Source organism: Tarenaya hassleriana, unplaced genomic scaffold, assembly GCF_000463585.1.
Source record: "Tarenaya hassleriana unplaced genomic scaffold, ASM46358v1 Cleome639, whole genome shotgun sequence".
NCBI classification, from domain to species: Eukaryota; Viridiplantae; Streptophyta; class Magnoliopsida; order Brassicales; family Cleomaceae; genus Tarenaya; species Tarenaya hassleriana.
This window is the reverse complement of record NW_010968916.1, coordinates 1,317-17,269: the sequence shown is the minus strand read 5'-3', so window position 1 is coordinate 17,269 and position 15,953 is coordinate 1,317. Positions and strand designations below refer to the sequence as shown.

General features: G+C 36.5%; 3 protein-coding genes across 5 annotated transcripts in view; 1 reads left to right on the top strand and 2 right to left on the bottom strand.

Moving 5' to 3' along the window:
* LOC104800036 overlaps positions 1–3,970 on the bottom strand; it is an 8,898-nt gene extending 4,928 nt beyond the window's left edge. Inside the window, exons 1-3 of the mRNA XM_010522742.2 lie at positions 3,804–3,970; positions 1,746–3,504; positions 30–1,653 (exon numbers count right to left, since the gene is read on the bottom strand). Coding sequence (XP_010521044.1) covers positions 30–1,653; positions 1,746–3,499 — 3,378 coding nt within the window. The 5' untranslated portion in view covers positions 3,500–3,504; positions 3,804–3,970. The remainder of the gene's footprint in view (positions 1–29; positions 1,654–1,745; positions 3,505–3,803) is intronic.
* Positions 3,971–4,810: 840 nt separating this feature from the next.
* LOC104800033 (DNA repair protein RAD51 homolog 2-like) lies at positions 4,811–7,889 on the top strand. Of its 3 annotated transcripts, none has more exons than XM_010522738.1 (12): positions 4,811–4,990; positions 5,412–5,525; positions 5,613–5,765; positions 6,027–6,130; positions 6,216–6,279; positions 6,379–6,434; positions 6,715–6,795; positions 6,905–6,964; positions 7,061–7,152; positions 7,249–7,368; positions 7,443–7,586; positions 7,734–7,889. In XM_010522738.1, exons 1-12 carry the CDS (start codon positions 4,907–4,909, stop codon positions 7,769–7,771), a joined length of 1,110 nt encoding a protein of 369 aa, XP_010521040.1. In that variant the 5' UTR covers positions 4,811–4,906; the 3' UTR covers positions 7,772–7,889. The 3 variants fall into 3 exon arrangements, with proteins under 3 accessions (XP_010521040.1, XP_010521042.1, XP_010521041.1); XM_010522739.1 differs by having other exon boundaries at positions 4,903–4,990; positions 5,431–5,525; XM_010522740.1 differs by lacking the exon at positions 7,734–7,889 and having other exon boundaries at positions 7,257–7,368; positions 7,443–7,535.
* LOC104800035 (trihelix transcription factor GT-2-like) lies at positions 7,889–9,627 on the bottom strand. The gene is made up of 3 exons (XM_010522741.1): positions 9,245–9,627; positions 8,396–8,789; positions 7,889–8,245 (listed from the first exon to the last, which is right to left on the bottom strand). The coding sequence occupies exons 1-3, from the start codon at positions 9,472–9,474 to the stop codon at positions 7,889–7,891; spliced, it is 981 nt and encodes a 326-aa protein (XP_010521043.1). The 5' UTR covers positions 9,475–9,627.
* Between the last annotated feature and the right edge of the window lie 6,326 nt (positions 9,628–15,953).

Here is a 15,953-nt window from a genome sequence, read left to right as displayed (position 1 = left end):
GATACACTCGCACCGTATTTGACTTTCACCCGTTCTACTATCTCTTTTGCTGTGGGAGTTTCAAGCGCACCGGCATACTCTTCCTTTAAGTAATCTCTAACCAACTTCGCAGAACCTTTTGTAGCTTTTTCTGATTCAGATACAGGTCTGCAACTATGAACGGGATTATGTGATCTTACACTAAAACGCGCGGAATTCTGAATCGCTGCGATGCGTAACTTCCAAGCACAGCCCGATTTATAAAACTTGCATCTTAATTCCCACAACTTCTTGTCAGATTTCACTGTAGCATAACCGAAACAAGCCTTAACTGCGCCTTTCCGTACATATTCCTGAGCTGCTTCCTTACTATCAAACTCATAACCAATACTTATATTCAATCCATCCGTAAAATTGAATACTGAAAGAGAAAACGATGTGTCCTCCACAGCTACCATAGCCAACTTATTCTCACCATCACCATCTTCGTCACCACAGTCAACTTTGTTGGTTCCACATGCCATATCAATTGCATGTCCCTCTTTTAAAATATTTGCATGTTCTTCATTCATTTCATCTTCTCCTCGAACAATAATATGCTCATCATCCGAATCATCTATAAGTTGTATCGTATTACTTGCACCTTTACTCTTGAAATCAGGACTCTGAATCATATTGTTATTATAACCTGCATAAAGCACAGCCCCATATGGTCCAACACCAATACCAACACCACTAACGGAATCCGGAATGTATTGCACAACAAATTCTTGTCCACATTGTCTTCTCAAATTTACTGTTTCAATCTCCACGTGAAGCATGCTTCTTCCTCCGTTTATTTTGTCCATGAGATAAATAAACACTTGCTTGTCATTCGATATGTATATCGGCTCACTGTTTCCTTTTATAATCGGTAGATAACTTAACTGGATATTTGCTTTATCTTTGTCCACCTTCATATCAGAATATAACTCATCAACAAGATGTTTGTATGTCAAATCTGTCGGAGGAAAAAGGAATATCACGCCCTTGGCATCTTTAACTTTTCCTTCCCATTCCACTATCGGCGGTAAAACCGTTATATCTGCAATGAACGATGGCAAGTTCCAATCACAACAATCAGGAACTGGATACACAGTCTCTTGGTAAGCCATGCGCCATGTTTCTCGCATGTAATATTCAGAACATAGATCGTATATCATATCGCCTTTTCCGATCATATGTGCTGCTGCAATTGCGTGACTACAAGGGTACCTATCCACGTCAAACATTTTGCAACCGCATGTTCTTTCTCCAAGATTAACAAAGTATCTTCTACCATTGTCATCCCTTACCTCAAACTCACCAGTAAAACAGTTCAGTTCTTGAACGTCAAACGTACATGCCTTCTCGTAACGTTCATGTAACTCTTTGTAAACAAATGGTGTTAACTTTTGAGATTCATCAGCACTACCTGCTTCCAACCTGTGCTTGTTGAACCATTCCACCGTCTTTCCAAGACAAATATCAAGTACACCTAGCAATGGATACTTTTTTGCCTTCTTCAGTACGGAGTTGATCGATTCAGCCCCATTGGTTGTTAACAAGTTGTACCTTTCACTCCTAAATTTACACCTTGCCCATTTCTCGGGTGCAAGTTCTTCCTTTTGCATGTACTCGGCCACTTTGGGATATCTACACATAATGACATATATTCACATTAGTTCATAAATAACACTAGTCAAACTGGTCACACCAGTCAATCACACGAATCACAAGAATTATACCTGCTCTTTAGATCATTGTACAGGTCTTCAAACTCATTGATCGTGTAGGCTGCTGCACATTTAAAGAATAATTTAGTGACGGTCTCACCATTTGAACCCTTTCTTCTTGTGCCTCTGTTAACATGCACTTTTAAATTCTGTGCTATGTGCCTTGCACAAAAGCCGTGTTGCGCTTGCTTGTATACATCTCTCACAGCTTTGATTATACTTTTATGTCGGTCAGATAACACAACTACATCAGGACCATCCGGTATTACTTCGCTTAACCTTGTCATAAACCACAACCATGAAGCATCTTTCTCTCTATCTATCACACCCCAAGCTAGAGGATATTGGTGATGATCACCATCTTGGGCGGTTGCCACGATCAATGCTCCCTTATATTCGCTCGTTAGAAATGTTGCATCAACAGCAACCACTTTCCGCATATATTTCCATCCTTTTATAGTTGCACCCAAGGCGATGAAGAGGTATTTGAAAGTTTTTTTATCATCTTCCAAATGAAGACTCACCATAGTCCCAGGATTTCTTTCCCTCAACATGTGCAACCAACCAGGAAGTCTACTATAATGTTCAACATGACTACCACGAATCTCATTTTCAGCACTATGCTTTCCTCTCAATGCCATCATATATGATACACTCGCACCGTATTTGACTTTCACCCGTTCTACTATCTCTTTTGCTGTGGGAGTTTCAAGCGCACCGGCATACTCTTCCTTTAAGTAATCTCTAACCAACTTCGCAGAACCTTTTGTAGCTTTTTCTGATTCAGATACAGGTCTGCAACTATGAACGGGATTATGTGATCTTACACTAAAACGCGCGGAATTCTGAATCGCTGCGATGCGTAACTTCCAAGCACAGCCCGATTTATAAAACTTGCATCTTAATTCCCACAACTTCTTGTCAGATTTCACTGTAGCATAACCGAAACAAGCCTTAACTGCGCCTTTCCGTACATATTCCTGAGCTGCTTCCTTACTATCAAACTCATAACCAATACTTATATTCAATCCATCCGTAAAATTGAATACTGAAAGAGAAAACGATGTGTCCTCCACAGCTACCATAGCCAACTTATTCTCACCATCACCATCTTCGTCACCACAGTCAACTTTGTTGGTTCCACATGCCATATCAATTGCATGTCCCTCTTTTAAAATATTTGCATGTTCTTCATTCATTTCATCTTCTCCTCGAACAATAATATGCTCATCATCCGAATCATCTATAAGTTGTATCGTATTACTTGCACCTTTACTCTTGAAATCAGGACTCTGAATCATATTGTTATTATAACCTGCATAAAGCACAGCCCCATATGGTCCAACACCAATACCAACACCACTAACGGAATCCGGAATGTATTGCACAACAAATTCTTGTCCACATTGTCTTCTCAAATTTACTGTTTCAATCTCCACGTGAAGCATGCTTCTTCCTCCGTTTATTTTGTCCATGAGATAAATAAACACTTGCTTGTCATTCGATATGTATATCGGCTCACTGTTTCCTTTTATAATCGGTAGATAACTTAACTGGATATTTGCTTTATCTTTGTCCACCTTCATATCAGAATATAACTCATCAACAAGATGTTTGTATGTCAAATCTGTCGGAGGAAAAAGGAATATCACGCCCTTGGCATCTTTAACTTTTCCTTCCCATTCATAATCCCCACTCGCATTTATTGTCCACTTGCCACTAGACTTATAATAAATAATCGTCATTTTTTCATCACATGCATCCATTATGCCTGTACAAAATAAACACAAAATGATAAAACTGGTTAGATAAATTTTACTAGTTTGACGAGTTTGACCAGTTTGACCAGATTAGGGAGTATGACCGGTTTGACGAGTCTGACCATTTCTACGAGTTGGACCAGTTGGACGAATATGACTAGTTTCATCAATTTGACGAATTAATTTGGTCAGTTTAACTGATATATATGTTACATTTCACTCATATATATCATATGTATCAAATATTAACACGAAAAACTATAAACCCTAAATGCCCAAAATATATGTCGGATTAAAAAAAAAGACTTACCTATTAACGAGATCTACGCTTGTTGGATGAGATTCTTGGAGATTTCAGTTGCTTTTACAGTAAATTTGCCCACAAAAATGCGCTGGAGAAGAGAAGCTCGAACAGAGAGAAGGAGAGAGAGAATGAGAGAAATTGAAGAGAGAGAACGCGATGTCGAAGCCAGGCGGGAAACAACGACAATGAAGAGAGAGAAAACGGAAAAGTAGATCTCTATTTATTTATTTTTATATATTATAAAAATAATATTATTACATACCATTTTCTATAAAAAAAAATATTCTGTATCAAAATATTGAATTGAGTATTTTATTTCTATATTTTGTTTGAAATTACTATAAGAGAAAGATTGAAGATATAATCACTTTGAATGGATGCTGAGTTTATGACTAAAACGAATTGACGGTCATGACAGAATCCATATGTATATCTTGCTTGATAGAAAACGATAGATTGAAAAGTGGGTCCATGAATTTATCTTGCTAGTTATAAGATCATGCCATGATAAAAACTATATAGTATACTTTTATAGAAGAAATTGCATATCACGTTCACGTAAATCCCTATCATACTTTAACGAGGACTTGGTCCAGTTTTCTATCAATTCGTGTGTTAAAAAAAAAGACTTACCTATTAACGAGATCTACGCTTGTTGGATGAGATTCTTGGAGATTTCAGTTGCTTTTACAGTAAATTTGCCCACAAAAATGCGCTGGAGAAGAGAAGCTCGAACAGAGAGAAGGAGAGAGAGAATGAGAGAAATTGAAGAGAGAGAACGCGATGTCGAAGCCAGGCGGGAAACAACGGCAATGAAGAGAGAGAAAACGGAAAAGTAGATCTCTATTTATTTATTTTTATATATTATAATTATATAAATAATTAAAGGGTATTATTGAGAATCTACATTTATAAGGGTACGAGTGATGTTGGCGTTTTTTTTTTTTTCTGAGGAAGGGGATCACTTGAAGTGAGATGTATCATTTAAGGGCATTTCTGCAATTGCCCCGGTTCGAAACGCGTTCGAACCCTAAGATATCAGGCGGGAAAGTAAGTAGAGACGTCTCGCCGGAGAAGGTGGAGGAAGATTTCCGACTTCGAATGCTGAGATGGCTAACAAGCTTATTGTGGAGATGGGCCTTCACAAATCGATTGCTAACAAATTTGCCGCTCGAAACATCGTAACTGCCAAGGTATCATCAGCGGCGTCGGTCGCTCGGTCGGTCTTCGCGTGATTCGTGTGCTGTCGTTTTCAATGTCGGAATGTAACTTTAGTTTGTAGCTTTGTTCCGACGACTTGATGTGCAATTATTTCCCGTGGATTTTATGTTTCGTCATTTTGGCGGACAAGACCTTTCTAACTTTTTGCGTGCATGCCTCTATATCGTTGACTAGGGCTTCCATTTCTGTTTATGATTCGTAGAAATTCTGGCTAGTTAAGGTTTAATGTTTAATGGTGTTACTCAATTGTGAATTGCTAGGCAATTTTGTTAGGGTTTTGCTAGTTTGTTCTTTAGGGTTAGGATTGGGTGTTCCGGTATTAAAAATGAGAGATTCACAGGTTGTCGAAGAATTATTAGGACAGTGACTCTTAGATATATACTCTTGATCCAGGATGCGTTGTCGATGACAGAATTTGAGCTAATGGAGTTGCTGGATGTTGGATTGGCAGAGATAAGATCGTCGGTTGCACTCATCAGCGAAGCTGTTTCGCCACCGTGCCGATCTGTAAGCGCCTTTACATCGTGTCCTGTTCCTAGTCTCCCGAGTGTTCCGCTGCATATGGCCTGAGACATGCTATCTATTTGTTTAAAGGCTCGGTTCCTGCTGCAGCAAAAACTTGAAAATGAACACTTTTCAGGTCATCTTCCTACCCGTTTGAAGGGACTGGATGAAGCCTTATGCGGTGGAATACCTTTTGGCGTTTTAACAGAGTTAGTTGGCCCATCTGGTATCGGAAAATCACAGGTAGCTGCTGTATACCTTTTCCTTGTTCAGTTACATCTAGAGATTGGTGACACCAAAAATCGGCAGACACATCAACAGCGTCATAATGCTAGGATTAGAATTAGATATCATCTTGGTTCAGTGAATTTTGTCCCACAAATTGTTAGTGAGCCGTGTCTATATCTGTTCTGTAATTATGTACTCTGTGCATTCACTTTCAGAGTTTTACCATAAAAATCTTAGTATGTTTACGTACGACAACGGTTCTGTTCTGCTATGCAGTTTTGTATGAAACTAGCGCTATCAGCCTCATTGCCGACAAATTATGGAGGACTAGACGGCCAAGTGGTTTACATTGATGTGGAATCTAAATTCAGTTCAAGAAGGTAAATTGATTCTTGTTCCCATGGTATGTCTCATATGTTCTGGACTGATACTCAGCAGCGAGGTAGAATTGAAACATTTTTTCAGGATGATTGAGATTGGACTGAAAAGTTTCCCTGAAGTATTTCACCTCAAACGAATGGCACAAGAGGTTGTGGAAGGGTTATCAAGTTTATTCCATATTCATGTCTTTGATCTGGTAAAATTCTTACCATATTCGCCATCCCTTACCTAACCTTGCACAGAGCAGATGGCTGGAAGAATCCTTGTTTTGCGACCAACGTCATTGTCTGACTTCACTCAAAGGTCTGTAAAATATTAGCCTTTGCTTTGTCAGCGTAGTCTTGGAGGAAATATTGAAATGCACGCACTACTAAGAAAACTGCCAGTGTTATTGTTATAATGAAGCTGGCCCTCAATTTGGTCCTTGGCATTTAAATTGTAGTGACCAACCTTGAGCGGTTTTGATTTATAATTATATGCATATATAAGTATAATATCATCCGTAGATGTTTAAAGAATTAGCAAATATTAAGCTAGGAAATTTCACCATGCTGTAGTTATACATAGTTTCTTTAATGACCAGTATCCAGGAACTCAAGGTTTCACTCCTTCAAAATCAAGTGAAACTTCTAGTGATTGATAGTATGGCGGCTCTTCTTTCAGGGTTAGTCTAACTTTTTTTTTTCATTCTTATTCCCATTCTCCGATTAGTAACAAGTCTTTCTTTTTTGGGCTTTTATTCTTCTGATTCAATTCAAGTGGCTTCTTTTCAGTGAAAACGAGCCAGGAGCTCGGAGACAGCATCAGTTGGGTTGGCACATTTCTTTCTTAAAGTGTGAACTGCAGCCTCTTGTCAGCTCTGTCAGAAATTTATCATGAGATCATCTTCTCATCTGTTCTCATTGACACTAGTTCTCTGACGTCTTTAGATCGCTTGCTGAATTTTCTCGGATACCTGTTGTGGTGACAAATCAAGTTAGATCTCAAAACCGTGACGAAACTAGCCAGTATTCTTTCCAAGGTACAGGCACAAAGACTGGAAGCATATTTTGATACGATCAATTAAAACATTCACTTCTAGTTAATTCCCATTTAGCGATGATCATATTTTTGCCAGCTCAACAGGTGGATGGTTTTCGGGACCTCACGAGGACATACGATGCTCATCTCGTTGCTGCATTAGGTGTTAACTGGGCACATTCTGTGACCATCCGGCTGGTTCTTGAAGCCAATTCGGGTAAGTTTCACAATATCATGCAAAGGAAGTTGGAATCGAAGAGATTGAACACAATGTTTTTCCTCCTTTCACAGGTCAGAGAATGATCAAAGTTGCGAAGTCCCCCATGTCTCCACCACTTGCCTTCCCGTTCCATATAACATCGGCTGGGATTTCATTGCTGGTTGACGAAGGGACAGAACTGAAGGGACCAGAGATCAACACGATCCGTGCTCAAGGTGTGTGTTCGGTCCTTACGTACCTTTGATCCCTTTCGTTTCACTCCACATGTTCAGCCCTTTAGCACGACTCATTCATTTGGGATACATTTACTGATAATTTGAAATTCGGTGCAACCCTTAAAAATGATTTTGATGAGCATGCAGGACACGACGTCTGGAAGGGAGGCTCGGAATATGATTAAACGCACGAAAAAGGCAGAGAGGCATTTCGTGAGACAAGATTATGAACACAATATTGAAGCAGTGAAAGCTACAAAGCTTCACCACATTGTTTACGCTACCAAAAAAAATCAAACTATTTACGGAGATAACATATAGCTTGAATCGCTATTGCTCGTCTTGCTTGCTGCTTCCACTATCCTTGTTTCATGTTTTTGGTCATTTAGAAATGCTATTGAATGGTCTTCCCGAGTTTGTTGTTGCGTATGGTTCTGCTTCTGTAGCTGCTGCTGTTGTTGTTGCTGTCCGGACACTTTTTGTAAGAAGGAAATTATGGCTGTATCTTTAGCTGCGGAAGCAGATCTCTCGTGGGCAATTATTTCGTATTCTCTGTTGATTCTCGCCGTTTCTTGGACCCTCCATGCTTGCTCTCTCTCGATTCTCTCCTTCTCGCGCTTCTCCAATGTCTCCAAGAACCTCTTCTGCATTTCCTCTTGCTTCTCCATCAAATCATTCGTCAACCTCTTGAGTAATCCCTTCCAGTATCTCCTCCTCTTCCTCGGCCTCTTCCCCTCCTCCTCCTCCTCCTCCTCCTCGGAAGCGGTAGAAGAAGACGTCGAGCTCGAGAAAAGATTTAAGGACGGAACATTTCTTGCGAAATTATAAGGGTTCGTTAATTTATGACCAGAACCAAGTACTGTATGAGCACTGTGATTCAAAACAAAAGGCGGTGTAGGCTGTTGCTTGGTGAACAAGGTAGGGTTGGTACCACTTGATGGGTTGCTACTACTAATCCATGGAACAATGGAAGCAGCGGTGGTCGTGGTCGTGGTCGTAGGCGGTTTTACTGGTCGAGATTTCGGTTCGGTTGGATAGTGATGGATATTCTCGAAAGCTTCCAATTCGTCGGAGAACTGGTAGGTTTTGCCTTCGCGTTTACCGGACCGGCCTTCTTTGGTACGCTTGTGGTATTTATACACGTTCTCGAATTTCTCCTTGCATTTCTTGGCACTTCTCCTGAAACCAAGCTCCCTCATTTTCCTGATCATCGTTCATAAATAACCCATGAGACACGTATACATACGTACATAGATACATATGTATATGTATACATATATATATATATACGTATGATTTTCTAGGAATCTGTATGAAATAGTTGTTAGACAGATGCATTCATTATTATATTTGAACACAAAAGCCTTGGGGATGTGTTGACCCCAATAGGATTAATTGCCCAAAAACAGATTTCACAAGGAATATATACATATGTTCATAAACACATGATTATACTATATATATACGTATGGCATAGTAATTTAGACAATTATTATTCTTTTTAAAAAATTATTATGCTTAAGATCCGAGAGGAAAAAACACATCAAGACAACAAAGCAAGGTCAATACATACATACAGACAGACATATATATATATATGTGTGTATGTATTTGTGTGTATATAAATTTATATAGTTTTGAGAAGGAATGAAATAAACCTCGAGATTTGTTCCCATAAGGGAGCTTTAAGATTTGAGTCACGAAAAGCCAACTCCATCTCCGAGCGTATCCTCAAGAGGGCCAAAGTCTCTGACCGAGGCCACCGGTTTCCTCCGCCGCCTACGGTGGCTCTCTCGCCGGAATCCTCCAACTTCACATCCTTCTCTTCCCCTCCGGCGGAGGCTGCCACAGCGGAGCTCTCTAGCACTTCGCCGGAATCCCCCAACATATATACATGTACATGCCAATTTCGATTCAAGCGTTCGATAAACACAAAGAAGGATGAAAAGAGATGTGAGGTTGAATTTCTCCCCTCTTTTTTCTTCTACTGTGGTTTTATCTTGGGGGTATTTAATCGGATGGGACGGTTCGTTTATCTATCTATAAATATAATATATGTGTATGTACATATCATATATATATCATATAAATACTTTTTATTTAAAAAAATAAATAAAAATGGAGATTTTTTTTTTCCTGACTTTGTGTCTACTTTTTAATTTGGGAATCTTCACATGCATGGCATATAAGTAAGAAATATTTGTGAGGCTGTGATTAAAAAAAAAATTTGTTGTGACGCTTACGCATTAATAGGGAAAAAGGAAATATAATAGTCCCAAAAAGAATATGATATTATTAATAATTTCTCAAATTAGTTTTGCTAGCTATAACTCGTCTTCTTCTTTTTTTTTGGGGGGTAGAAACCAATTTTCTAATATATTTTTTTTGTCACCATATAATATACATATGTGTGTGTGTATATATATATATATATTGTGTATCTAAAGAATCACAGAATAAAATATCATATGAGCTGTGGAGAAGCCTAAGAATATTAGAATAAAATTTAAATGATTGGCATCATTATGTAGGCTTTTCATAAAAAAAAATGATTAAAAGGGGTAGAAAATCAAATATAATCAACAAGAACAGCTGCAGATATACGTTACGGTGCTCGGGGCCATGTGGGGTCCATATCTTTGGTATTTTCAAATTAAATTGTAAATGTCACATTTGGCTAATAAACATCCGAGTGTCGATTTACCTTTGTAACCCTAACGTGAAGGCATTGACCTCTCTAATCATGCAAAAAAAGCTCATCACTAATCACACATGCATTATTATTATTCCTTTCTTAACCCTAACGCACACGTCTTTGTAATCAACCCTTATCTCATGTTGGTTGCCTTGTTTCATGTCACATTTATAAATTATATCCCCAAAATGCCCTCCACTATATATATATATATATATATGAACATGTTCTTTTGCCTACTTTACGTATATATATATTTTTTGGGATTTACAGTCCGATCGCTTTACATTTGGGTTTGCTAGCATAATGCCCCGAACATATAAAAAAAATGAAATTTATTTATAATCCGTATTGAAGACCGTATATCATATAAAAAAGTGTTGAAGGGCATATATATATGAACGAGTGATTATTAGAAAACAGTATCATATATATGCAATGTATCATGTATGCCTATGTACGTATGCATAACAGAGTAATTGGGCATTTACACCTCTAACCGTTTATGTATTTCGGCACCTAATTCTAATTAAAATGAAGAAACGGTCGAAAAATAAAATCTTGAAAACTGTAAGTACACGTATATAGTAGTGAATAGTGGTATGAAAAAAATTCAGAACGAATTGTTAATATATGGTTGGAGTTTCGGTATGTGACGTCGATGAATAATGATGTTGAATTACACTCGGTGATTAGAGAAATGTCAAAGTTATAATTTGTTATTAGGCGGATGTTGTCAAGCATTTATGAGATAAAGCTAGTAGTGACTTAATCTGGTTAGCTCGTGACCTACCATATTAAATGATATTGAAAAATCCCGGTGGATACTAATAATGTTATTTATTTTCACTTAAATAATTGTTTCTTAGCCAAACAAAATAAATAATTTCGATTTTATTTTATTCGAAAGCTAACCGGTGGTTTCTGAACATATCATGTCAATGAAGATTAACCTGTCTATACACTGTAGCCCGCATATGTAGACGTACCATTAATATAATATATTTTTTCATTATTGATGCAATTATATATGTATATTTACATACGAAATATTCCCTCTATTTTAATGATATAATAAATAATTTCAAGTTAAAAATTAATCTAATTAAATTTATATATGTTTTTAAATAATTCATTTAACTGGTTTTAATATGGGTTACGTGGCATTCAATAAACTGATTAATTCGAACTCGAGTTGAATTTACTTGGTCTAATTTTTACGGCTTGATTGTATTAATTATTAAAAAAGCTTCCATGTCATTAATGAGGATTGTAACAGTTATATTATTTATTTTATGTTTCACATTTTCTGTACGGATTGTGAACATTTTTCATGTTTTTTTTTTTTAAATTACGACATTGAGGATGCCAACAAGTAAAGGTGTTTCCGAACCAATGTGTTCGTACATTTTTACAACTGTTAAACTTTTTTTTTTTTAAAAAAAACGAATCTAACCAGCCCAATGAAACCCATTGATTTATAATCGTGAGATCCATGTATATAAACAGAATCAAAATCACATTTTAGATATGCCAATAAGTAAAAACAAAATCACATTTTAGTTGTGTCTCTTCCGATCTGTGTCTATGTTTTTTTATTTCTTAAACATCAAAGTTGTAACAAAATAATGTAGGAAAATGGACAATCTCACTCTTAGTTTGTTTTTTGTCTTGAGAGACCAAACTCGTCTTCCCCCCCCCCTTTTTTCCGCTTGTGATATTGTTTTTTCTCCTATTTTTTGCTCTATTCATATAATATATATATATATATATATATTTATAATATATATGATAATATAATATAATATAATATATATTATATTAAAAAGCGCTTGTTATGATTGGATGGATTCAGATGCATTGCCACTAAGGCACTACTTATGGCTCTGTAAAGCGAAGCCCACGAAGCCCACTTGACCCCTTTATACGTATGTATGCATGCACGTAGACAGACAGTATGTGCATATACACATGATGTGTGCGTCTTTGTACAGTAGAGTGAAGGCTACGATCCCTCGAATGTCCACGTGCATGTACATGGACAAATGTATATATGATGCGTGTGATATATACACACACACGCGTGTGTGTGTGTGTTGGATTCTATTTTCACCATATACACAAAAATATGTGTGTTGCAAGATTATCGTATTCAACTTGCGAAACCCAAATTGATACGATGTTTTTTTAAGGGAGTATAATTTAGAGTGGTGAAGAGCCTAAGCTGACGTGTCACATAATAGCTGCGCCATCTGACTTAATCAGATATCTGCCACATAGGATTCTGTCAGCTGTCCACGTGGACCGTTGTGCGTTTCTTTTTACCTACATGCCATGTGAACTTTGATGGCATCTTCTCGAAATATTGAAAATACTTTATTCCGGTGCCCTCAAAAGACATTATTATTATTAAATAATATTCGGTTGGATTTATTTTATATATTTGAACTCGCGAATAGGTTCATAATATTTGTCTTATAAAAATCCGTTTAGATTAACTATTTTAAATTCGATTAAAAGACGAGATAGACTGCCGAATTCGAAATTAATGAGCTCGAGTTGGTCCGAATCGAGCCCATTTTGTACATCCCTTCGTAAAATAATAACCGGTTCGAATTTTAATTTAAATGATTTGGACTTTCACGAAAGTTGGACGGAATCGAATCCTTTTGGGGAACTCGGATACGTCCGAACCCATCAAATGGTCCGTATTTATAGTTGAAGCCCAATACAAGTTGTTCATAAAACCCATCAATTCTTTATTTGCAACTTGTTTTGTAAATTTTTAGAATATTCGTGAAATTTTATTACAATAAATTATGGAAGACAACTTCGAGGGTTTCTAGTTTATTATTTTTAAATTTTTTTACCGTCTTACAATCTCTATATATATTCCACATAATTTTGTAAAGAGACAAAACGCGAAGGGGTCAGCTTGCATTTCCCTATTAAAAGAGGTGAACCATCGAAGGCTTTATCGGTTGCTTCCGTCAAGAATTTCCCATTTATCGCCGCCGTGAATCAGCCGCCGGCGGGACAGTCCGATCGAGACAAGATCATATATTGCGGTTCGGGAAAGTGGAGAAGGGCATGTTCACAATGGATTTCAAGAATCCTTTGTCTGCTTTTCAGGCTTTCGCTATGTGTTTGAGCAGTTCGATACCAAACTTGCTTTCGAGTGATCCGATCTGTCACTGAAAGCTTGATCGGAAAACATTTTCCCGCGAGATTCTGTGGAACATGGCTTTGGATAAGTTTATGTTCCTGCATCTCGGGAACCTTTTCAGCTTCAGAGACTCTTGTCTTAGTGCCCTTTTTGTTTTTGCCCTTTGGGATTTCGGGTTAAGATTTGATTTATGAAGGGTTATTGATGTAATTTGTAATTTCAGTTGTTTTTCGAATTTTTTTTTTCAAGAAATCCATAAACGCATAAATTGTATATAAAATTAGGGGTGTCAATCGGAGCGGTCCGGCCGATCTGACCCGGTCCGAGTCTGCACTCGGTATAAAGATTTCGGGTTCGGGTCAGATTTTTTCAGGCCAATGTCCAATCCTATATATTTCGGATTCAAATCGGGTCGGACCGGACCGGTCCACATAATTCTCTTTGTAAATCTTATTTTTTTTTCTTTTTTTTTCTTTTTTTAAAATATTGGGTTTTCAGATTAGGAAATTTATATCCAAAGCCCACTAATTTTCGGACCGTATGGATCGGAATTCGGATCTCAAACCTAAATTGACACCGTTATATAAAATATGTTCGGCATTGGACTTGGACAATATGTGATGATCATAGAATTTAATTCCCAAAGTTTAATGTTATATGAATAATGGAAATGTTTACATATGATATGCAATATATGTTATTCTGCATAAACAGAAAAAATAAAGATTGTAAATTTCTTATAATTTGAGGTTTCCCACACTAGTTTAGTTCTACATATAAATACGCCAAATAATTTTGCTTAGCCTAACTTTTTCACGCAGTTTTTTTTATTAGGGAAATCAATTATATAGCGATTTAATCATTGGTATTCATGATGTCTCTCGAATTCGAACTATGATTATTATATAACGATTAGAAAACATTTCTTATATCAAATTCATACAAGGGTGTATATTAGATAATATCTATGAAAATCGACCGGTCGATCTTGATAACAAAAAGAAAAGAACGTTCCATAGAGCAAACAAAAGCTCATTAACACATTTTTTAAACCAAAAATAAGAATTCTATTATACATAGAAAACAGAAGCATAAACATATAAATGACAGACAACGAGAAGTGAGCACACACTGCTCGCCCTTTGAGCAGACCGGAGACGACAAGCATTCCTTGTCGGAGAGAACTAAACGGCAGATCCTTTTCTCTTACATCTCCATGTCCACCACGGTGGCTTGTACGGATGACGGCGACGTCTCTCTATCAACATCTCTCTCTCTCTCTCTCTCTCTCTCTCTCTCTCTCTCTCTCTAGTTGACCAATACGAGAACCCAAATAAATAGGTGAACCGGCTGAGACTTTTTTTTATAGTTTCTTTGGTTTTGTAACCACATCTTTTTGTGTTTTTTTACAATTAATTATATAAGTCCAAAGTGAAGATAATTAAAACCCATAATAATTTTTTTTTTGTTAAATTTATAAAACAATTTATATTTTTTCTAATTTCACTGGGGGCACGTGCCCCCACTCTCTAACGAGTGGATCCGCCACTGTATATATATATACACACACACATATTAAACTTTTTAAATACACAAAATCATCGAGTACGGCATATTATAATTTATTTTCCTAAAAATTTGGAGAAATATGTTTATTTTATTTTTATATAATTATTATTAGATTTTTTACAAAATATTATATTTATTTTACATTTAAATATGTTTTGAGTTTATTCATGATATATTCTTAAGGCAAATCGATTTTTCTTTGCCAAAAAAGTAGGAACACTTTTCATGATTTAATTTCTAAAAACCCAATCCAACTAAACCGTTTAAGAAATTATTTTTACAATTGGAATATATCTGTCTTAATCAAATTTGGGGTAGACTGAATTAACAAATCAACCACTTAGTGTGGATTTTAGTAAGGGAAATAATATGATTGGAAAATCAAATAAAAAATTGCCTAACGAAAACCATATAATTTAGTTCTGTAATTAATTATTTAATTTTTATGTGATATTTGGTGGTCCAAAGGTGTGCATGAAAGGCCAAGATAGTGTCCTTTGAGGGTCAGTGGCCCATATCCAGCCGCCACCTTGATTATTGAATATCCTTAGGACTTTTTATTTTTAATTTAATTTCTAAAATTTTGAAGAACACAAATTTATTTTTTATTCTACATATATGCAATAAAACAATCAATGAGAAGTAAATATCGAACGTTTGATAATCGAAAGCAGTTATTACAAATTTTAATCGAGAGAGAATATTAATAATACTTTTTTTTAAGTGAATTGGAAATATTTTGTTCAACAAAATCTATTTTGTAATTTCTGCCACCCCAAAATATTTATGGGGACAAAAGTGGTGGAGCACCAAAATCTCACCACCTAATCTTATGATTAGTATATTAAATCGTGATTAAATAAGCAATTAGTTGATTAGACAATTAATTTAGAAGCATCGCCGTTTAATGGTCTAGAATTCAGTTTCGTCATCCTGT